At 39.5% G+C, this 22,879-nt stretch overlaps 1 protein-coding gene across 7 annotated transcripts in view; it reads right to left on the reverse strand.

Annotated features, from left to right (window-relative positions):
- Positions 1-22,879, reverse strand: part of ERBB4 (erb-b2 receptor tyrosine kinase 4) — a 590,714-nt gene that overhangs the window by 146,891 nt on the left and 420,944 nt on the right. For all 7 annotated transcript variants that reach the window (XM_084524744.1, XM_084524743.1, XM_084524742.1 and 4 more), the window contains 7 exons: positions 21,046-21,187; positions 19,364-19,477; positions 17,547-17,673; positions 13,101-13,174; positions 12,049-12,139; positions 10,406-10,605; positions 1,146-1,278 (listed from right to left, as the gene is read on the reverse strand). In XM_084524744.1, coding sequence (XP_084380870.1) covers positions 1,146-1,278; positions 10,406-10,605; positions 12,049-12,139; positions 13,101-13,174; positions 17,547-17,673; positions 19,364-19,477; positions 21,046-21,187 — 881 coding nt within the window. The remainder of the gene's footprint in view (positions 1-1,145; positions 1,279-10,405; positions 10,606-12,048; positions 12,140-13,100; positions 13,175-17,546; positions 17,674-19,363; positions 19,478-21,045; positions 21,188-22,879) is intronic.

The raw sequence follows: 22,879 nt of genomic DNA on the forward strand, positions 1-22,879 counted from the left end.
AGTTCAGAACATCTCAACTAAAGGGCTGGTTAAGCCATCCAAACACAGAGCCTTCTTGCAATCTTAGTGAGACAGGCACCATGGCAGGACCAGCCACCAACTGCCCCAGAATTTGTGCTCAAATATGTTCTGGTGCATATAACACACTTGTGATCTGCAACTGTTTTTTTTTTATTATTATTTTTTAAGCATATAAAATGGTAATCTGTCAATGCTTTTTGCATGCCTTGTCTAGATAGAAGAATTTAGATTATTTTCATGTATTTATGGGAGTTCATTTCATACTCTCCCCATAACAGTTCCATGAGTTGGCATCCAAGGCAGGAAAAGAAAGAAACCATGCAGTAATATTATTTTCAATTAGCACCTTGAAGGAAAAGATGTAATTACAATCATTTTTCTCTTTTTTATTTATCTTTATTATAAAAGAAACCTGAATAACAGTATAGCAAGGTCCCTAGAGTAAGTCAAATTCTACCTGCTTCCCTCCACAAACTAATTATGAAATTCTTCTGCTGCAAGTCACATAAACAGCTTAGCTCTACTTCCCTGTCATAAGGCAGACTCTGCCGGCTTTGTCTGTGCAGCATGTAGACTATCCACCCTTTGGAAAAGATGGTGCACGTGCACAAATGGAAGGAAAAAAAAAAAGAATTCATTTTGGTTTTATTATTGCTATTTATGTGTAGCATACAGAATGTTTCATTAAAAAAAAAAAGAAAAGTTGTCCTACTTTGGGGTCCTTACTCAGAATTTCCTGACTACATGCCTAAATCTAACTCATCTGAAAGAACGTAACTTATGTTTTTCTGAATAGGGGTGTCAATATTCAACTAGGGCTAAATGTTTTAAGTCTTCATCTAAATCAAATTGTTCACATTATCAGGAGTGTAACAGGTGAAACAAACTAATGTTGTATGAAAACTTGAGGAAGCACAATACTAGATAAATCCTTCTACACAAGTTCACATTATGAAATACTTAAAACTTATCCCATAGTATATTTCACATACAAGCAACAATATTGGCAGTGGAACAGGTACTGCTTATTGTACAAACAAGTCAACTTCCACATGAGAATCCTGAACAATGTAATCAAGCAGCTTCAGGGAAAAGTGCAAGGGAAATAAAAGGAAATATCTTACCCATCATACAGGTTACAAGACTCTATGCAGGTCCTTCCCCTGATGAAACGCTTGCAGGAGAGACACTGGTCTGGTCCTGGTCCCCAACAGCCATCACTTGAGCATAACTCATTACACACCATCCCATCGGCAGCTGCAGAGAGAGAGGATACTGCCATTAAATTACACAGTCCTCTAAAATCCAAGGGACAGGTCATCCACCATTCAAAAAACCACGATATTCCCCTCTGAAACATGGCAGCAAAATCCCTCATAAACAAAGACCCAACTCTTCCTGCACGTAGCATAAGCCAGTACACACAGTACACAGACATGCTGCAAAATTCCACTTGGATTCTGACTGTGTTTGCAGAGAGTAAAAAGCCTCTGACTTCAACGGCCTTAAAGATGTTACTAAATTGCAGTCTCTGAAAAGGAAACACATCGTCCAACTGCATCACTGTTCCTCCAGAGTAGCGATCTTTCTTTTGCCCTGATGAACAGTCTTCTCAAATCAGACCTGGAGTAAAATTAGCAGAACTATTCAGCACTGAACCCTTACAATAAAGGAGCAATGATGGGTCAACACCACTGTTATTAAAGTGACCATTCTAACTCAAGCCGTCTGCTGACAATCCATCAGAAAATGAGTTTTCATTGTTTTTGCAATTTTAGAAAATGATTCTAGAGAGAAGGCTGAGGGACACATGGATGTGTATCACAGAAAAATAGTGATGACTTCAGTAATCAGAAGTCATGCCTCACAAAACAGAAAACTTGCTCTCTGAAGCAGTCATATAGGCAAGAAGACCTGCTTAATATAGAGTGGTAAATGCGAACTGATGCAGATAGGAAGAAGAAGAAAAAAAAAAAAGATATTTTCCATGCAGAATAATGCTAGATTAAATGTTTTTCTCTGAGCTGACTACTACAGCTGAACACAAGAATTTAGGATTAACATCAGTAGTGCTATGAAACACCAATCTGATACGCCATGCTCAGTAAAGCATACCCAATGTTCACATTTTCTAGAAACAGGACAAAAGGAAAAAAACAGAAGTTAACATCTTACCGCTACAGAAACCTGCTGTGCACTCACAGTCTGAGTACTACACCCCATTAGGGTCTGTTCCTTTGAGAAAGGATAAAGTGAGAAAAATGGCGCTGCAGGGCTGATCAGAACTAAGGAATAAACAGACTAGTAGCCCGAAACACAGGTGAGGAAGGACATAATAAAGCCCTATGAAAACACGAACAAGAAGAAGATAGACATAAAACAATTGTCCACTGCTTCTTCCAAGTCCCTCAGGAACATTCAAAAAGACAGGAATCCAATAGGGTTCAAAACAGAGATTTTTCTTACTACCAAGTATAGATCAAGCTGCAGAATTCCCTGACACAGGACACGGTAAATGCCAAAGACTTGCAAGATTTGAAAAGTTAATTATCCAAGTCCACAGAAAAGCTGTTAAACTAAAATATAAAGCACTACAGCTGAACCAAGAACTCCCTGAAATTAAGTTTATGGATGGTGGGGAAGAAGTTGAAGTATCACTATTAATTGTGTCTTTTAAAATTCTTTAGTGTAAAAGCACCTGAATAGGCAAAGAGCTTTTTATATTAAACACACACACACACACAAAAATCGTCCCTGTCTCAAAACCAAAATTTAGCTTAAATAAACAGAACGAATGAGGGGTGAGGGAAAGGTGGTTTCAAACAGAATTGTGTGGTTATATAAATATCTCACTTTGTAAATGAAAGACTGAGAAAATGAGCAAACAGCAAAAGCAAAACCCCCTCTCTCTCTCTCCAGAATTTGGGTGTCCATTTAGCAAAACAGTAGCACGTGGAAGTAAAGACGTCTTAATTGGACTTTACTCTTCCATGAGGTAGCATTGTATCCAAGTAGCTTATATACTAGACTGCGTAGATTAAAGATATAAAAATCTCCTAAACACCAGAGATGGCAAATACACATACACCTATAAAACAGCAACAACATACACACAGCACACCTTTGCAGCGGGCAGTAGCATAACCAACAGCAATTTCTCTCACAAAAGACAGAAAGCCCTCCGTCACCTTTTATTCAATAAAAAGACAGTCTTTTTGTACATTGTTTTTCTGCACTTCTTCCAGTACAGCAGCACACCTGGGTGATGGGAAAAAAAATACCCTATTTTCATTTCAGAATACCTGATGGTCTTGTGTCAAGGCTGGAATAGGGCAGGTAAGTACTAGCTGGCCATGCAGTCTGCCTTAACAATTAAAGAGTTTACTGAGTTTTATTACCTGAGAGACAGTACGTCCTTATAGACTATTAAAGAAACAGCAGAAGATGCTTCCTACACTCTGCAGCATGTTTTCACACTGGTTGTTCTGTGCTATGGTGTATAACATACCACATTTGATCCAACTGAATACCTGCCATAGCATCTAACTGTACGGGAGAGCACACTGCTCCTTAATCGCTGTGTTTCATCATGTAGCATTGTTTGATGCTAGCACAAGGTTCATCAGGCCCATCTTTCTGATCTATACAGCATGCCTCTATCTTCTTCTGTTCCTTCCAAGGGAACTCGTACACCCTCTTTTGCCTGCTGAGATGCAAGAAGTTCATGTAACACTGCTGGGACGCTCTCTTTTGATATACACTACTTGTCCTGTCGCTCACTGTCACCCTGCTTCTGACCACTGAATTTACTGGAAAGCACTTCTTAGGAAGAAACACACAACAACTGTGTGTGTGGCACATTTAAATATTTCTCTGGCAGCCCCTGTAGCAAGTAGGCAAGAGGCATCTTCCTTATTTCCTTTCATCTTGCAGTCGGGTATTTTGCTTTATGCAGACTGAGAATTCCAGCTTCTCTCTTCTTTTTCTTCCCTGAACACTTTCATAGTTCAGTGCCAAAAAGGACATCTCACCTTTACTTTGTAGAAAGAAGTATAGGAACCCAAAGATTTGTTGTCCTCTGGCCCTTGCAGGAAAACTGACCCAAAAAAAGCAGATTCATACTTTCTACTTGTGCAGCACTGCTGTTGACCCTTTGGAGCTCTGCTACACAACATAGTAATTCAACAGGTAGATGAACACTACTACATGGTCACTACAGTACCGCAAGGAACCTAGGATATGACAAGTCTGCACACTCCTGTCCTTTACACACACACACACACATATATAGATATACATGTAAATATAAATATCAAGGCTGGGGTGCCAAAATACATATCATATTTTCTTAATGACAACAAAAAGGATAATTCTGCATGTTTTCTGGTTGTTCTTTTGCATCAAAACTCAAGTCTGTCATAGCCAAAGGAAAAAAAAAAATAGGAGTAACTGATTTTGCAGGTGGTCATTTAATTTCTTTTGGGTTGAACTAATTCCTGGAGATAGCAACATAGCAAGAGACCGGAGCTATTTAGCTTTATGCTACTGCATAAAGACATCTCGTTCTCTTTGCCTGAACTCTGCTGTAAATCAGGAGTCGTTCTGCTGAAGTGAAAGGAACCAAATCAAACAAAGTCAGTGTGAGCACAGATGAAAAATGCAGATTTACAATACTGTCCTAAACCATTTATTTATTTATTTTACAGCATGACAACATTTATAGAAAGTAGAAGTCAATAATTCCACTATGCCGCTTCTGACTGAACTTCACAGAAGCTGGCATTTGGCAAAAGTTTTACATCTGTAAATGCTACATTTAGCCAACATTTCCTTTTTCACCTACTTTTAGACATTTCAGTCTGATGCTGGCTTTGTACAGTTGGTCCGCACAGGCACTGACTTGGTACTGAAGGCCAGTTTGGTCCTGCTTCATGTTCACTGCCTGCAGAAGCACCCAGCAAAAAGCTCAACGTGATGCAGCTGGTCATTTCAAGGGAACCCCAGTCATGCCATGGGATTTCGGGCACACCTGAGGTCTCCCTTAGAGTAGACTCCAGGGCTTCATGCCTGGTCTGCCCATCTCCCTTGATCTCATACAGGCTGGTGGTGACGTGTGACAGACCCTGACCAGACAAAGAAATGAGCCCTGCCTCACACTGTCGGCCACAAGGACACCTGGGATTACCAGACAGCTTCAGGCTCAATCCACAGAAAAAAAAGGAACTGCTGCAATCCAACCCCCACCTGCCCTGAGCCCAGAAACTATCACAATTCAAAATAAGCAAACCTTTTGTAAAAATAGTCTCATTTTTCAGTCAATGACTGGCTTTAAGTAGTAGTCAGGCAAGTAAAAAAAAAAATTGCTTTAGAGATATCTTTGTTCTCCTTTTTAATCCTAAGAATATTTTAAATTCTAATACTGTTTTATATACTCTTGTCATTAAAAGGCAGTTTCCTATTTTTCTAAATTTTTTAGTAACTTGAAATCATGTTTTTATTACTAGCAATTTCTTTTCCCCCCCTCGACTATTAGAGTACTCTGAATCAAGAATTTATTTACAAAGTGTTGCACTAAAATATTCCTTGAAATAGCAAGGAACGCTATTACAAGATCACTCAAAGTATACTGAGTGAACGTTATGCAAATGAAACGAGAGCTATTCAGTAAAGAAAATCAAGATTATCCTATTGAAATCTAGCCAACAGTAGCTGTAGTCTATGAAAAAAGCAACAGTAGAAAATAATAATCAGAAAACACTATATCCTTCTGTTTATTTCTAAATCTTTTAGAAATCTTTTCATAAAAAAATCCTGGCAAAAGGAGAATCTTTTTTTTTTTTTTTTTTTTTTGGACATCTTATAAAATCCACTATGCTTGCAGATATGCTTTCTTCCTCATCTTTAAGTATATGGTTAAAGAGATGTTCCAATTTTAGATGTATTATTTGGCATTTTCACGCACTGAGAAAGTTCTAAAGCTCCAGCACACCACACGGCCATAGGTGCAAGGAAAGAACAATAAAGCTTTTGACAGGAACTCATTTTGATTGGGAGTTTTAGAACAAATGCTCATTCTTTATCAATGGGGTCACACAGGTTAGAAGTAAAAAGGCTCATTGTTTTTTCACCAAACCAGTTAGAACTGAAGAAATTCAGCTAAAAAAAAAAAAAAGATAAGTTATTTGGCTATATAGTTAGGGACCTGATCCAAAGCTCCTTGAACTCGACAGAAAAACTCCTGCAGACTTCAGTTAGTTTTGCATCAAGCCTGACAATGAGTGGAATCATTTATTCAAGTTGTTAATTGGTGGCTAAATTGACATAATTCATAACAACCACATTTGTAACAACCTTTGCCTGGAAAGGTTTCTCCACAAACTGCAGGTGTCAGCGGAGCTGAAAGCAATTATTTAAATAACTTGGTAAAAAACCACATTTTTTCTGGATTTATTTTGTGTGCTCTCATATTTAACATGAGTCACCTCTGACTGTTCCATAAAATAACCATGCTGGGCAAAAAAGGCCGATTTTTGACTTCAGCACAAAGTAACAGTAAAATCTAACCACCAGAGCACATTCTCTAACAAGTAACTTTAAGTCCGCATTAATTATCTTCATAACACAGTAAGGTTTATGAACATCACAGGCTATAGCAGGAAACAATTAAAATTACACATTAGACAAGAAGACCCAAGGGAATGGAATGGAGCTGTGATGGGAGGTTTAGGCTGGGTGTGAGGAAAAGGGTCTTCACCAAGAGCTGGCCAGGCACTGAACAGCCTCCCCAGGGCAGCAGTCATGGCCCCGAGCCTGATGGAGTTCAAGCAGTGTTTGGACAACGCTCCCAGATACCTGGTTTAATTTTTAGGTAGTCCTGTATGCAGCCAAGAGTTAGACTCAATATTACGTGCAGGTCCCTTCCTACCAGAGAAATTCTGTGCTTCTCTGAGAGCTCCATGCACTGTATTTTGGACAAATACATTCCAAATAATTTCCTCTATGGTTATCCATTTAAAGATACTCATTTGCCATATGAATTCTTAAACAACTTTGGGAGACACTGTCAGACTGTGCTAGAAGTGCAACGGCTGTCAAAGCCTCAACTTATCCTTCCTTCTTCTCTTGTAACCAGCCTCCATGCCTAGGAATCTCTCAGGGTCCATGTAGTCCACAAGTCCCTCACTGCTAATCACACCCTGCAGCATTTTCCACTCACTGAAGTCCATTGTCATCATTCCGATCGAAAGAAATCAGACTTGCACCAAACTGTTGAGCCAGCGCTAGCTCACAGATGAAGCACTACTGTAGACCGAACTTTTATATGAATATTTAACTTCCTCAATAATTCTTCAGTGTTCAGCAGAACGCAATATTAAATGGTATCAAAAAGATGCATCACCATCTTGTGATGCATAATAAAAGCCACTTATTATATCAGGCTGACCAGATGATCTTAGGAGCTCTCACATGGGTTTTAAGAAAAGCTACATGTGTATTAAATGTTTGCTGTCATTTGTTTTAAGGCAGTAATAATCACTAGGCAGTGAGGAAAGCAATAACAAGCTGACAGTGCCTCAAAATATACAAAGGATTAATAATAAGCACACCAGAATGTGGCTGCAATAATTATCATGGTTTGTATTGGTTTGTTTTGTGGGAAACCATATGAAAAACAATCTTTAATAGTTATTTTTATTAATAATTGACACACCGCTTGATACCATGCAAACAGACAGCATTTCCACCACAGAAGCTAGATTTTAATCCTGCAAATACTTAGAGATTTACATTTGCATTTACCACCCCCCCATTCTGATTAGCCTTGTTTGTCACTCAGAGAAGCACATGCATATGCACAAGCACCCGTGCAGATCAGGGCCTGGAACAGGCAAAACAACCAGAAGGCAGACATGGAAACCCTAGCGGCTTGCCCTCAGCTAAGAAACATTCAGGCAGTGGAAGATTCGGAGAAAACTCCCCAAAACCCCAGTCTGTTGCCCTACCCTGAAAACCACAGATGTTTCAAAGAATGCTGGAGAAATGCATCTGGCTCTAAGGAACACTTCTGTCTTACTCAAAGTAATTGTGAGGATTTTAGTTAGACTTCTAACCTGCAGCAGAACCTATTTAACCCCAGAGAGGTGCTGACTGACAGGCGGAGTTGAAGCAGCAGGATAGCTCTTCTCATCTACTGCTGACTCTCAGAAGGCCACAAAACATTAATCAATTCATTCACACAGACGTTCACAGAGAGCACCGCTGCTCCCTTTTAGGATTCAGGAAGTAAGCAGTCTAAGACGTTGCTTTCTGACCTGAGCAGCCTGGCCCGCAGCCTATGTTCATTAAATACAGTCTGTTTAATAAACACAGGTTAGAGTCCATTTTCAGAACTAATCCCTTGGTAGTGTAGCTTACACTACGGCTTCTTACGGAGAAACAAAAGAGATTTGTTTTCCTCAGGAAGATTCTCTTGGCGTTAAATTTCGTAAAACATCTTTAGTAGTAGTTTTTTTCCTAGCAAGTAAAAGCCTCTATTATAGCAAATCCTCAACAAGCTGAAAGTCAAATAAAGTTTACATTTTCCGTTTGTGTTCAACTGTACTGACAAGACACAGTGTAAGAGGACGATTTGACAGTCTCTTCTCATTTCCATTTGCTCAGCAAGTCTGTGTTTCAACAGCTGGGGGCACTTCAGAGACACCCAAACTTAGTGATCATAGTAAAGGGCAAAGATATTTGACAAAGCAATCCTGACAACTAGTACAGGACTATACTCCTAACTGCTGTTTTCAGCTAGGTCTCCAAGCTCTCCAAACCAGTCAAGTAAAACACTGCTCCATGAAGGGAAAAGCACTGTACAAAGTTCACTTCTGAGTAGTTTTTCATTGTCTTCTAGCATGTGTTCTGTACAGAACTTGAAGCAAAGAGGAAGTGCTACTGTATGAGATACAAAGACCATGCTCTATTCTATTACTGCTTTATTTTCATACTGAATTTCTCTGGACAGAAGAGAGCCACTTTTGTTGTTTCCTTCAATGATGCATCATTATCAGACAGCTAGCTCCAATCTTGCTATAAACAAGCAAAGATGTGAAAACAACAGAAAGCACCAGGAACAAGACACTTCTCTCCTAGTTAGCAGTTTTTCACACGGTGGAAAGGAATCCTGCACCTTCCTCTGGAAGGTTCATAGGTTCTTATCTCTCACAGCAAGATTGGACCACTAAGGTCCTACTGGAATATATTTCAGCAGCAAAAGGCATTTATTTAACTCATCGGTAGAAAAAAATGGTAAATAACAGCCAACAAAATCCCACGTAGAGACATACCAAACAAGGCTTTACGCTTCGTGAAGCTCTCACCCAGCAGAAGAAATGAGAAAAATAACCAAGCAGAGGCGATAGATATTGGAACCTAGCCTCATACTACAGCGACGAGGACAGCCACGAAGTCTTTCAAAGCAGAACAGAATAGTACTTCAAAGGGAGGAGAAAAAAAAAAAAAAAAAAAAAGAACTAAAAGGCTAACTTGAAAGTAAGACCACAGCCTGAAAAAAACCCAAAGCATACACTTCTGGCTGGCCAAACCCCAAAGAACAGACATATCATTTATACATATACAGCAATTTAATGAACCTCCTCTCTGGCAGCCTAACAGATGCTCAAAATGAACTGCGTTGCTGCTACAACATGACTGCATTAATGCAAGTCATTGTGTCATTTCTGTGTCATTTCAAATTATTTCATCTGCTACACAGCACTGTTTTTCAGTACAGTGACCTTAGGCCAGGTGTTAGCTCATAAGCCTTCCTGAAAGACAAGCTGCCCCAGCTGAAAGTCTGCTAGTAACCCAGTATCAGATAGGCTCAGTACAGAAAGGAGAATTCAGTTACCAAAAAGAGTCCCAAAAGTGGCCTTTCTGGAGTAAGATAGGACCACTCTGACAAAGCAGAATAGGAGAAGCAAGAGATGCTAAACTCACCCCCATAAAAATAGGGCTATAATTTTCAAAACTGTCAAATCAATGCCTTCCATGAACACCATATTTGCTACGCATTTATAGCCTTCAGAATCCCCATTTAGGAAACTGGATCTCTTCTCTCCAACGTTCACACCACAGCAAGGAAGCGGTGCTTTCTCTCCCCTCTCATTCCTTCATACTTTAAAAAACTTTATTTGCCTATAAATCTTCTCAGAAAGGCTGGGCCCTATTTACAGATTCTGTAAATGATCACAGATCCACTGATGTTCACAGAGCTCATGCCAGGTGACACCAGGTGAATTCTGGCCTGCCCACAACAGCCTATCCTCAGTAGCTCCACCATTTTCACCCCAATCATAGCCAGTTATAAGCAAGAAGGCCTGCACTGAGCGGCAGTACTTACTGCAGTTCTCTGCTTTTTTATTTCGGTGAATCACCGTCTTTTGACTGGGCGTACTGAAAAGGCTGGTCCAGTTGACTGTGTGGTAGTAGCACAGATTGCTGTTGTCTGTTATGTAGATGTTGCCAGCGCTGATTTGCTTCAAGGACTGGAACTGCAAAGAGGTAATGCCTTGTTGCTTTAGGATGAGTAAGGAAAGGCCACTGTGACAAAAACAAAAGAACAGGAATGAGCCCCAGGAGGTGGAACTTACAAAGGCTGGTTGAGAACTTCCCACTAGAATTAGTTTCTAATGGCAAAATGACCTTTTTTTGCAAAGCTGAAATTTGGTCAGATAAACATTTCTTTAAGGGTGACATAAACGTTCTGTGAGTCAAAACCCTTTTTTTTTTGCCTACAAAATTACAAGCCCTGTCAGAATCATGATAGCACAAACTGTGAGGCTCGGGATGCAGCCAGCAAAACCACTCGATTAAGTCAAACACAGTTCAATTTTGCATGTTAACTTTTTTTTTTTGAATGAAGTGCAGTTAAGAATATTTTAGAAAAATCTGTTCCTCCCCCAAGACAACAGAATTAATACTGTGATAGTTTATGTGCTAAGGAAAAATTGACAAAGTCATGCAAAATGTACTAACATCTTCTGTCAGGCATCAAATTAATATCATTTATAGTAATACAGGCAGAAACTGTTATTTCCAAGGAAATTTTTCCACCCACTTTCTATATTTCATTTTTCTTTTATTGTAATATACGGTTATCTCCTTTCTTCATCAAAGGAAGAGGCAAATGATTCTGTGTATAATCTGTGAATGACTGCACATATTTTATGACTGATGATGAGTAAAGACAACAGCCAGTTTCTGGGCAACCTTTAAGTTATTGTATTTTAATGATTGTAATTGTTTTCCAGCTGTTCTAAATAAAAACTGCTGCTTGCAAACAAACGCTGGGCTGTAATTCAATCTCAAGGTTTCACTGCTATTCGTAATCTGCTTGGCCTGCTGTTTAAGATGCCAGCAGAATCCCATGACTGATTTACTACATTTACACAACTGGGAACCAGAGTTTGCTCTATACATCATTCCGCTATCTTGTGCTCCTCCATTACTTCTCACTGCATTTTCTTCTCTTCAAAATCAATTCTTCTGTACGAGTGTTCATATTGAAACATCGCTGGTAAAAGTGGCACTACACAGCTAACACGTGCCCCATCTGTGAAGTACTTCAGTGTTCTTCCATGTATTTATTATCTTTTACGGCTCCTTAAGAGCAGATCGTTCCTTGGACGCGTGAGCCTGCACCTCTGTTCGCACCCATAGAATCTTCCAGATAATGAGGCTAAGTAGTTTCTTTCAGTTTACATTTCACATTCATAACATATTTTAATATCGTAAGAAGTATTTGCTGGACAATGATTTAAGAGCTACAACAATGACCCAAGACATTCTAAGTTTTTTTTGTTGTCTTTATATTTTTTTTAAACCATTATAAACAAGTGCTTATCAAAGATATTGTTAACGAATAACTTGGTAACACAGAAAACATACCAGTTTATGATGCCTTTCCAGAAGGATGTCGCAGTCTGGGCTACCAAATAAAAGGCTAATAAAAAAAGTATTCCATGAACAGAGAGAGTACCTTACCTATATAGAGCTCTTCCACCAATTGTAACCAAGTTAGAAAACACCCTGAAATCCGTCATATTCTCAGGCCACGACTGTATATTCAAATACCCTGGAAGAGGTAAAGGCAAACAGGAACATCAGTCATTTCAGACATAAAGACCACTTGATCACGTACATGAATTAAGACAGGCCTAACCTGTAACTGAAAGACAGTGCTGGCCTGAGTAAAATAAAGAAATAAATAATGAATGCTGCATAGTACGGTGTGGGAATTCATCAGCCTGCTCCGCACTGTCTCCTCCAGGAAGGCAAAGGAAGACTTCAGCAGTGTCACAGCAGCAGTGTCATAGCACTAAGTCCACTTCCAACAGCCAGACTTTCAACAGCCTAAACACAAGCTGCAATCTGCAAGGCCTGCCAGCCACTTCTTAGAATTTGACAGAATTAGGATTTGCCTTAATTAAGAAGGATCAGTTTAAAATGTATTGCATACTTCGGACAGAAGTTGAGAGATCCTTTTTGAAGCATACAAAGATAAGACTTCCCTGAAACAAAGAACTTGGCATTCCTTTCTGAGTGTGCGTGAGTCACCACTGGAAAGCAGTCTCTGCATAGGCAGAAAGTGGAACTACGTATTTTGTTCTACAAAGACATCTATACATGTAGTTCCCCATGATTTTTCAGTACAGGACTGAAATGCAGTACATCTGTAAGCACAGGGATAATGCCACTTAAGTGGTAGAGCAGACGCTGTCACAACTGCTGTCTGCAACACTTGTCCCACTTGGCTAGCACTGTGCCAAGACCCCCAGCCCACTCAACAATAAGGTCTTGGTATTCTGGTGTCTGTGTACCCCAAATGCAATGTTCACTCTGTACTCATTAGGAAAGGACAATACATTTGTTAATAATATGTAATACTGGAGCTGTTCTGTATTAAACTTTGTTAAATTGACAATATGCTGACTTTTAAGAAAAAAGCATGGTATCTTCACAAAAAACACCAAATCACAACCATAAATGCAAAATGAGAAGAAATTCAGATTGTACGAATCAGAAGTGTTTGTTACCTGTTATTTCTCTCACTGTTTGGAAGATATTTAATTTCTCCGGATTAATAGCGGCAATTGTGTGGTATGGATCCCTGAAAGATTAAACGGACAAAATGTGATACAATGAATAAACAAAAAAGTCACGGTCACAAAGCTATGCCATGTAGAAATTATTATTCTTTCAGAAAAGGAAGTCAACATTTGGCTTTTCGGTAGCGTATGTGGCAGGTTTCTCCAGACTGTTTTCAATTTTTTCAGACTGTTGATTCTACAGAATCTGTAGAAACTTCTCCTAAGTCATCTTGAGGGGAAATAATGGTGCTCACTATCTTGAAGGATCAAATCATCAATATTTGAGTAAATACTTATGCTCTTGGAGAATTAATGGATTCTGAACAACTATGGATGATATCCCTAAAGGAAAAGATGCACGTTTTCAACATTTTTTCCAGGAAGGCCAACTTAAATGATAGTTTTAATACCGCACTGCCAGGACTGTACTTATAAAATTGCTACTGAAACAAGTAACAAGCTAAAACCAGAAGAAAACTAAGAGCATGCTGGCAGTGCGTGACCTTGGACAACACAAGGATGCACTGTTTAGAAGGTGTAAAATGGGACATCAAGAAGCACACACAGATCTTTGCCAAGCTAGTTGGTCATTAGAGAACTGAAATACCCCCATCAAACATGAAAATCTCTAAGTTAGGCATGCTATAACATGAAAAGATGAAACTGACTGATTTGACAGTGACATTATTTAGCTTTTCTTCTTTAAAATTTTGTTTTAAATTTTAAAGGAACGAAGAGCATTTGCCTGGACAATGTCCACTAGGAGGAAACATACTGCGACACTCCCGTTATTTAAGGAATAAAAGCCTAACTCAAACAAAAAAACTCCTTTAAAACTCAATACCACAGTGTTATGGTATTTTTATAGGATTGTTTGTGAGGGTAGCAAACATCTTCAGTAAAGGTGGAACATGCATTTCCATCTCTCCTCCTGCTTTCCAAGAGCAGAACTCCTGGAATTGGAACACATTGGTAATCAACCAAGCTGTCTCTGGGGACAGGTCTCATGAGACTGTGCTGTGGCAGACTAATGGGGTCACTTCAACTATTGTGGAGGTGACTCCAGGATCGTAAAAAACAAAATAAATTCTTAAACCTCAATATAAAGCCCAGTGGACCACAGAAGCATCGTATAAATGTAATTCTAACAATTTGGGGCTCTCAAAAGTAGGTAACAAATTTGTACTACCTAACAGAAACACAACACTTTGCTTTTAAAATGCATTCCTAAAAAAGGAAACACCACAACTGTACTGAACTTGAGGCTGCTGAATTTCGCCTCCAAATCCTAAGATAAGGTAGTCTTTAAGGATACAAATTTAAACCCCCTTAACAGGCAAATGCCTGACATGTTTTTATCAACTTCTAAAACTGCAGACTAATGCAGTTATCTACCATTCTTATTAGCAGAGACAAGATTTCTCAGTAGAACAGGCTCAGCTGGACTTCACAGCTCCAGGAATAAGCGTTTCAGCTGATTGTGGAACTGTAGACAGGCAACGAAAGGGAAGATAAAAAGCTGGCTAGCACTGAGGGCTTGTTGCTCCTGCTGCAACAAGGAGCATTTGCTGTTAGTTAAGGCTGTCTGTCCCCAAACTACACCCCCTCACAGGCAGCAGCACATCCAAAAGGCAGCTTGGCTTTTTAGGACCCCAACCACAAAAAACAATCGAAAGAAAATTGCACCTGAGCTGTAGGGTTCCTCCCCATTTTCTAGCCAACGTGCTCTGTCTCAGCTCAGAGATGTGGATCTTTAAGAAGATCCCTTCATCCACACGCTTTGGCAGAGTACTACCTCAAAAGAACGAGCACTACCAACTCACCACAATTTAAGGCCTACCTTTATCCCACTTCACATTCAGACTCTAATTAAAGTCAATTCAGAATTATATAATTTCTACATAAATAACCATTAATAGTTAAACCTGGAAACAGTTGCTACTTAAACACATAGTTTGCATACACATTGTAACAAAGGCATAGAGACTAAGTTTAAGAGCTCAGACAACAGAAAGGCTACAAAATGATAGGATCAAAAACATGACAGCATGAATTGTAAGTACAAAGTTACGAATCAAAACAACAAAATCCACTCTTAGCATCTTTCACTGACTTCTCTGCTACTACAAAACATCTCTCAGTTGCCCAGGCAGCTAGACTTGAAGTCCCTACAATCTGAAATGCTGAAAATTCACACAAAGAAGCAGCAGTTCACTGCGTAAACAACTTTGTAACAGAAGTTAACTAGAAGTTCAAATGGACATATTTTTTTTTTAATTTTATTGTTTTTGTTGATCTGCTCATCTATATAATAAACTGCTTCTGTAGGTAGCTAGTGGTTTTTTATTTCTTTTGTGTATTACTCATTTGCAAAATTTACAGGAATATTAAACAAAATTCTGTCCCAGAGATGCAAAGTTATTTTAGCACTCTTTTTTTTTTTTGGTACACACTACCACAATTTATGCTGTGGAACAATTCAGGTTTGCAGAACTTGGTGTCTTCGTGCTTAAGACTGGTTGGAGTGAGTTTTGTTCATGAAGAATGAGACAAAGTTCTGCACAATTTCAATATTAACTGACCTAAAAGGTTTTCTTCTATTAAAATACAGCAACATATTTTAACTCCCTGCTTTATAGTCTGTAATTTATTTTTTCTTTTTTTCCCAAGGGACATGGTTTTATTCAAGATTGGTTTTGCTCCTTTTAATTTCAACAGATTTGTTAATGTGACCCACCTTGTAACTCTACAATTAATGCAACTTTTGCAACAAGTGCTCATCTAATTCTGAAACTTGCATTTCACTTAGTACACAGAGAACTGCTCAATTCCTCCAGCTGCCTACCTTGCGTTTACTGCGTACTTCCTGCCAGGTAGGATTCAACAGATTTACAGCCAACCTCATGGCCAGTCATTGGGACAGATGAGGAAGCATTAAGGTGCAAGCACTGATTCCTGCGTGACCTTCTCCAGGCTTCCCCAGGTCCAAAGCAGCTTTTCCTTAAACCATTCAAACTAAAGTGTTTCAAACTATGCTACATTAACCTTCCACACTGTACTCCCTGCTGGAGAGATGAGAAGGCCACCTATACAGCCAAAGCCCACATTTGCTGGCCTTTTGAAAACGAGTGAGCTGCAGAGCCCCCACTGAAGCAGATTTTCAACCTTCAGATGGCTGGAGTCAAGCTGTAGGTGAAGAAGCATTACAACCAATCACCACATCAAATCTAGGAAACGTGACCTTTCTTTCCACCTCATCTGGTAGGCAAATTTGAGCCATACAACCTAGTGGCAAACACCTTAACACACCTGAACCTAAGACCAACAAAAGATCTGCTGCCAGAATTCCACTGAAGATCTGTGTGCAGAAGTTCAGTTCATCACTCTCACACTACACCATGAAACTGCAAACATGGAGTTAGTCTGGGAATTTATTTAGTATCACACATCTGGACAACCAATTGCAACCCATACGGAAAGCTCTGAGAAGCCTAAAAAGCATGGTAAAACTTCAAGGCTACACAGTGGTAGAAGTAATTGAATACTTTGTACTGTTAGTGTACAACAAGACGTGTATACCTATTACATATGGAGGAAAAAAAGGGTTTCATCTTGTTAGCATGTTTTGAGAATTCTGCCCATTTTAAAAGGACCTGAAATACCTCAAAGCATCACATATAATTTACCATGGCCAATTACATTATGAAGGCTTGAATTAGTCAGAAAACACAGTCGCATGTGCGATCTCAGTGACAAAGAATACAAAGCAAGAAAGTGGCTGCTTGCACTTGATCAAAATAAATTAACCCTGCCCTCCCTGGACACATCCCACCCTTTCAGAATTTGTACCATGCATTCACTTCTGATACAATGACACAAAGTGCAAACTATAAACAGCAAGAGGCTGGGTATTTGGCTGGGCTCTTTCTTTCCAAGAGACATTGGTGAGACTTCCAAATACTGGTTCTGTACCTCCACATGACCTGTAATTAAGACTTATTCAACATACAAAGATATTTAAACCAAAACACCGTAGTTAAGTACCCCTGAGTTTTGCACATCTCTGCAATCAAACCTTTAATATATGTAATTTAAGCCAATTGACTGTTTTTTCATACATGAGCAACAACCACCAGCCAGGCTCTGACAATTTATGGTACCCAAAGATCACAGCAGGCTTTTCTCCTTCTAGTGCCATCTACTTCATCCTTTCTCTTCCTATAGGTTGAATTGTAAGAACACCATTAACAGTTCCCTTCCTAACTAAGTCAGAAAACTTATTTACCCTGGATCTGCTGTTCAGCACAAGAAGCCTGCAGCCATAAGTAAGAGGTGTACACTCCTGGTTTTGGCTGGCACCATGCCATAACATCTTTCCATTTTGTCACTTACCCATGAATCCCAGTAACGAGGAAGATAAGGTTGCCATTGATCTTGGTACAGTTTATGAACTTGTCAATATTGCTGGAATCCACCGTCTGAGCTGACACTAAACTCCCTGTTCCAATGCCATCACATGCTGCCAAAACAAGGAGTTGGTGTCAACAACTAGGAAAAATGATTACTGACCCAGAACACATTGGTCTCACACACATAAGTGTGAGACTTTGTTTCTTTCAGAGATAAAGCTGAAGAGATGTGTCAAAATGGTACCACCCATATTCCCCCAAACCACGTGTCCATTCAAAACAGTAAGTCTAAGTACCTGCCACAGAAGGGCATCCTGGCAAACACCTTGTTTCACAGTGCTCTCAAGGCCAGTATGAACCCCAAAAACTGCCTCTCGAGCCCTCTGTGAACAGAGGCATGAGGACCTGGCTTAGAGCAGCTGGCTGGGTGGTCTATCTGCACGCTACTCACTGCAGAAGGAAGGGGTCCCACACTGCTAGCTCAGTGGGTCCCTTGGCTCTGACGGACCTGGGAATTTCACCATTCGCATGCTAGAAAGCGCCTTATACAGGAAGTATGAAAAGTTCTTTCCTCATCAGCTCATTAAATAAATTGAGAGGCCTGAAGAAATGTTGGTACTGTGTGACAGATCTCTGTCTGGCCTTCAAATGTAATTCAATTGCATTTTCTGGGACACGTGATGCACGGAAGAATAAAACCTTTACAACTTCTGTAAGATAATGCATCTATCTCCCTAATGAAGTCCTCAAATGGCAAATATTAACACCACACCTGAACCTTTCACACACATGTAATAGCTTTCCTCTGTCCCATTAAGCAAGGCTAAGAGCTTGGCAAGAACAATACATATGTACTGACGTGCATGAACATGTACCTTTCTGGAGGGGGGCAGGGGTGGATCTGTTTACTGCAATTAGGTTGAAGGACAGAACACTACACACACTTAGAATTCAGTGTGTAATTCCCCAGCCTTGGCAGAAATATTTGTGTTTGTCTGTCTCAGCCATGTGGAGTGACTGCTGATTTACAGGGTTTTCGTAGCTTCATTGTGAATTCCTTTTCAGACAGGGCTTCCACTAGGACTGAAAAACAGCATAAGCCCATGCGGGAAAAGTGATGGTGTTTTGCTCCTGAGACATTGAAGCAGGGAGCAGAAAGCCTCCCCTAGAGCTCAGGACAGCAAAGTAATCTGTAGTACTGATGAGGACTGACACCTGTCACTGAAAAACTTCTAGTCCTCTCGAAAGACTAGAAAACAGTCTTCTGTTTTCCAGGAGAAGAAAGAAGAAAAACATAGATATTCTGGGTAAACACAGATATTCTGGGAAAACAGAGATATTTTTAGAGAACAGACAAAGTAAATGGAAACCTAATGCTGTAGTGACAAGTGGGAGACACAACACACACCGAAGGCAAAATTTTAGTGTAGCCTCCTTTGGGATGACAAAAGGAGAGCTCCGAAACTCCTCCAGGAAATACAAGTCATTAAAATGATATAATAAAGAATTCCTTCAGATTTCTCTAAAACCAATGAAGAAATCCCCCTCATTTTTATCTAAGCAAAAGTAATTGGCTTAGTTATATTACCATTATAACTGAATAAATTTTCATTCCGTTGTATTTAGGAACACATTTCACACACAGCCTACACAGTTCAAAGTTTTGTGGATATCCAAAGGCTATTAATATCAAGTATTCTACAGCATACTCATACATATTTCATTCCAAACTAACACCCTGCTTTGGTCTACTAAGGTATAGACTACATTCAAGAAAATTTATACCAAATTACTGCCTACCTTTAGGACAAATGTCAGTGCAGGGCTTGCACATCTTAATACCATTTTCTTCAACCTCCATCTTAGAGCTTGGACACGCACGAACACAAGAACTGGAATCGACCACAAAGTTGTCTGAGCAGAAAAAAGAAAGATATTGGTAGAAAGTGAACCACTGGGCTAAACAATACTGGAACATATGGGTTTGGACTCTACTATGTCAATACATATTCTTATTTACCTCAGCACTTCCACATAAACACCAACGTTTAATATTCAGTGTTTTCAAAAGCATCTAAATAAGGCAGTTAGGCATGGCTTTGGTCACTCACGAAAATCTGTGAACTGTCAGTTCATAATACCCCCCTGTCCACTCCCTGTCCCCCCCAATTTGTTTTTATTATCATCTGTGAAAAAAAAAAAAAAAAAAAAAAAAAAAGTTATGGGAATTGGAGAGAAATAAAACAAGATGCTCTGCCCTCTTTCACACACACAGAAGTATATTTGTCTGGGGTAACACTCCATGGGACAATGACAACTATTTCAATTTTGCCTTGTCAAACAACTGCCAAAGGGGCTTTAGACTGATCCTACTTGATTGAAAGCTTAATGTCAAGAGGGAAAAATAAGTCAGAAAGTTCAATGACGTATTTAGACAAAGGATCACATCCCTTAAGTAGTACAAGATATACCAGTGTTGTTAAAAATAAATATAAATTTGGCTTGCTTAGAAGTCCAACACTATTATTAGAGACAGAATTAAGCCTTGACAGTCCTAGCCTCATCCTTCTGTCAGTGAGAACTTTGTCACAGAGATTCGAAGTTTGGACTTAGCTTTGTGTTGAATTATGACACTATTTTTTTTTATATATTACCCATTTTTCTCACAGATAAATTACACATAAGCAATGCACACCACAACCAGAAATCATGGTGGAAATTAAAGGGAGAGCAAGAATACTGTCTCCCTTATTTTTCTATCTAAAATGTCTATATCAGACTGTATCAATCAACTCTGTAAGTATTTGGGACTCATCATCTGGCTTGCAATTCAGAAGCATGTGTTTTTCACATGTATGGATTTATTTTTTTTTTTAAACACCCCCCTCCTCCCTGCTACTGTAACTTTACTTGTGGCATTGTTAGTATAGCATGTCTTCTTCCTCACTGGGAAAAACTGCAGAAAATGTTTATGGTAACTTGATGTTAGTCCATCATCATTCCAAGAAGAGGGCATCAGCATCATGAAAGCGTTTGTTACCAGGTAGTACTGGTGGTGGACTAGTTATTTTTCTGAAACTGTGATTTCTACGCTTTTACAATCCCACTAATAAATACAGCATTTGGCGCTATTTTAACACTTCATTTCTAAACATACAAGGGCTAATCAAAACCATGACTATAACAAATAGTTCTGTCTTCATGACTATAACAAATAGTCATGAAGACAGAAACTCAGTGAATTCCCTTTCTTAAAAAAAAAAAAAATCACTCTAGTATAAGACACTTGGAAAGTGTCAGCAACCCAGAACATCTCTGTCTTCAGTTAACATGTGACTGAGTTACTAGAGACTGCATGCACACGCAGAGCTATTTAAGACTGCACTATTCACTTAGCTCTCGTTCTCTGTTTTGCGAGGTTCTTGAAATGCAACTCAAAATTTTCCATCCCTGGAGGAAAAGGCAGATAACACAGCACTTACGTGGGCATTTCTTGACGCAAAAAGCCCCATACGTGTACTTGGCATTGTGATTATGTTCCAGTTGGAAGGTGGTAGGATTGTACACAAATGTCTGCGGGCACTGCGTCACACATGCACCACTGTCATTGAAATTCATGCAGGCCTGCAAAGCAAGAGAGAAGAAAAAAATCACCTTGATTAAATCATACAGTTGGTTGTGGTTCGTTTTGTTTTTTTAGCTTAACAGTCCTGATTACTCAGAAGTGTTGCGACAGTGAGAATTAAGACGCATGTTTTTCTAACCCCCATTTTGTCTACTTAGATTTCTTGCTAGGACCTTGGCAAATACATGGCACATAAAGGAGGGCTCACAGAGACCCCTTAATTTGAAACACTGCTGCCTGTTACAGCACTTCATACAGAAACATAACAGAACCGTAATTTGTTTCATAACTATTGTTACTACTACTAATCAACTAATTCACAACTCGATGGGACATTCTAAAACTGCCAAGAGTGAACAGCTATTTATCTTAGTCAGTCTAAACAAATGCTAATGACTTTTCCTTAGAGGTCCAACCTTTTGATTTCTTACAGCATGAGTCCATAGTCCAGCTGAAAACTGAAATTCCCAATTAGAAAGCAAGAGGGATAAGAACTTCTTTTGAGCCAGCACAGGAGGGGGTCATTTCCCTAAGTGGCAAGTTTAACAAGGTCAGTTGCTTCACACACTGGGAAAGGAAAATAGGACTTTGTATCACTTAGCATTCAAGCTCAGCCACCCACAGCTGACAGAGGACAGGGCCCTGACAAATGAAGAGGCAAGCGTGTGGATAAAAAGCGTAATGGTATGCAAGGAAAATAATTGACTGTGAAAGGTTGATAATTAGTAATATTAAAAAAAAACAAACACACCACACCACTGATTTTGACATTCCTTATCACCGTGAATCGTATCTATGGTTTTAACCACAGCTTAAAAAAAACCTGTTGGGAGTAGCAATCACAAAGCAAACTGCAAATGTCTAGTGTCAAATCTCATATGAATATGAAAGCTGTAGCCTGGCTTGCATCCCACTAGCATTTTAAGCAACCACTGCTACTGGATTCTGCCTCCCCACTTACCAGTCTCTAGCAGCCACACTGCCTTAGAAATTTCAGTCTAGGGATGAATCCAGGAATTTTCCTGGTAGTCAGAAATACCGAGGTGAACCTGAATCTTTAAAGAGTCAGCAAGCACACCATTGAGACCCTCCCACCCCACCAAAGGCTGGAAGTTAAAGAAAAGTGAAAAAATTCCCCTGTTCTTCAGCTTATCTCCATTCAGGTCATGACAGAGGTTACCTGTCAGGTCAGGAGATTTCAGGAAGTTAAGGCTAACAAAGTAACAGAAGAGAAGGACGCACACTGCTGAAGAACGGGACAAATAGGGAGTTCCATGATGAAGGCACCATCCTAGCCTGAATATGAACTTCCACTGTCCTCAGGAGCTTGCAGGTAGGCCAAACCAGTCCTGTCTTTGCTGGTTCATTAAAAGTTGTATTCAAAAAAATACTAGTTCCTCAGAGAACCAGAACTATGATAAACACAGTCAGTTTCTTCCTCATCAAGAACCAGACAAGAAGTCCACTCTATGAATAGGGATTTCTGAGTATTTAGCCAGGCCCTGCTATGCATTTCAAGCTTTAGATCCAGTTAGGTTTTGAATACAAGATAGAAAAACATGTCTAAAATGTTGTGTTAGCATGTTTGCTTGCAGTTATGTCGGATGATGATTATTGTCTTGCTTTTATATAACTGAATATCCAAACGATCGCATCGCAGCATATGGAGGAGGAAGATAATTTTATTTAGA

Source organism: Aythya ferina (assembly GCF_964211825.1).
Source record: "Aythya ferina genome assembly, chromosome: 6".
Lineage (NCBI taxonomy): Eukaryota > Metazoa > Chordata > Aves > Anseriformes > Anatidae > Aythya > Aythya ferina.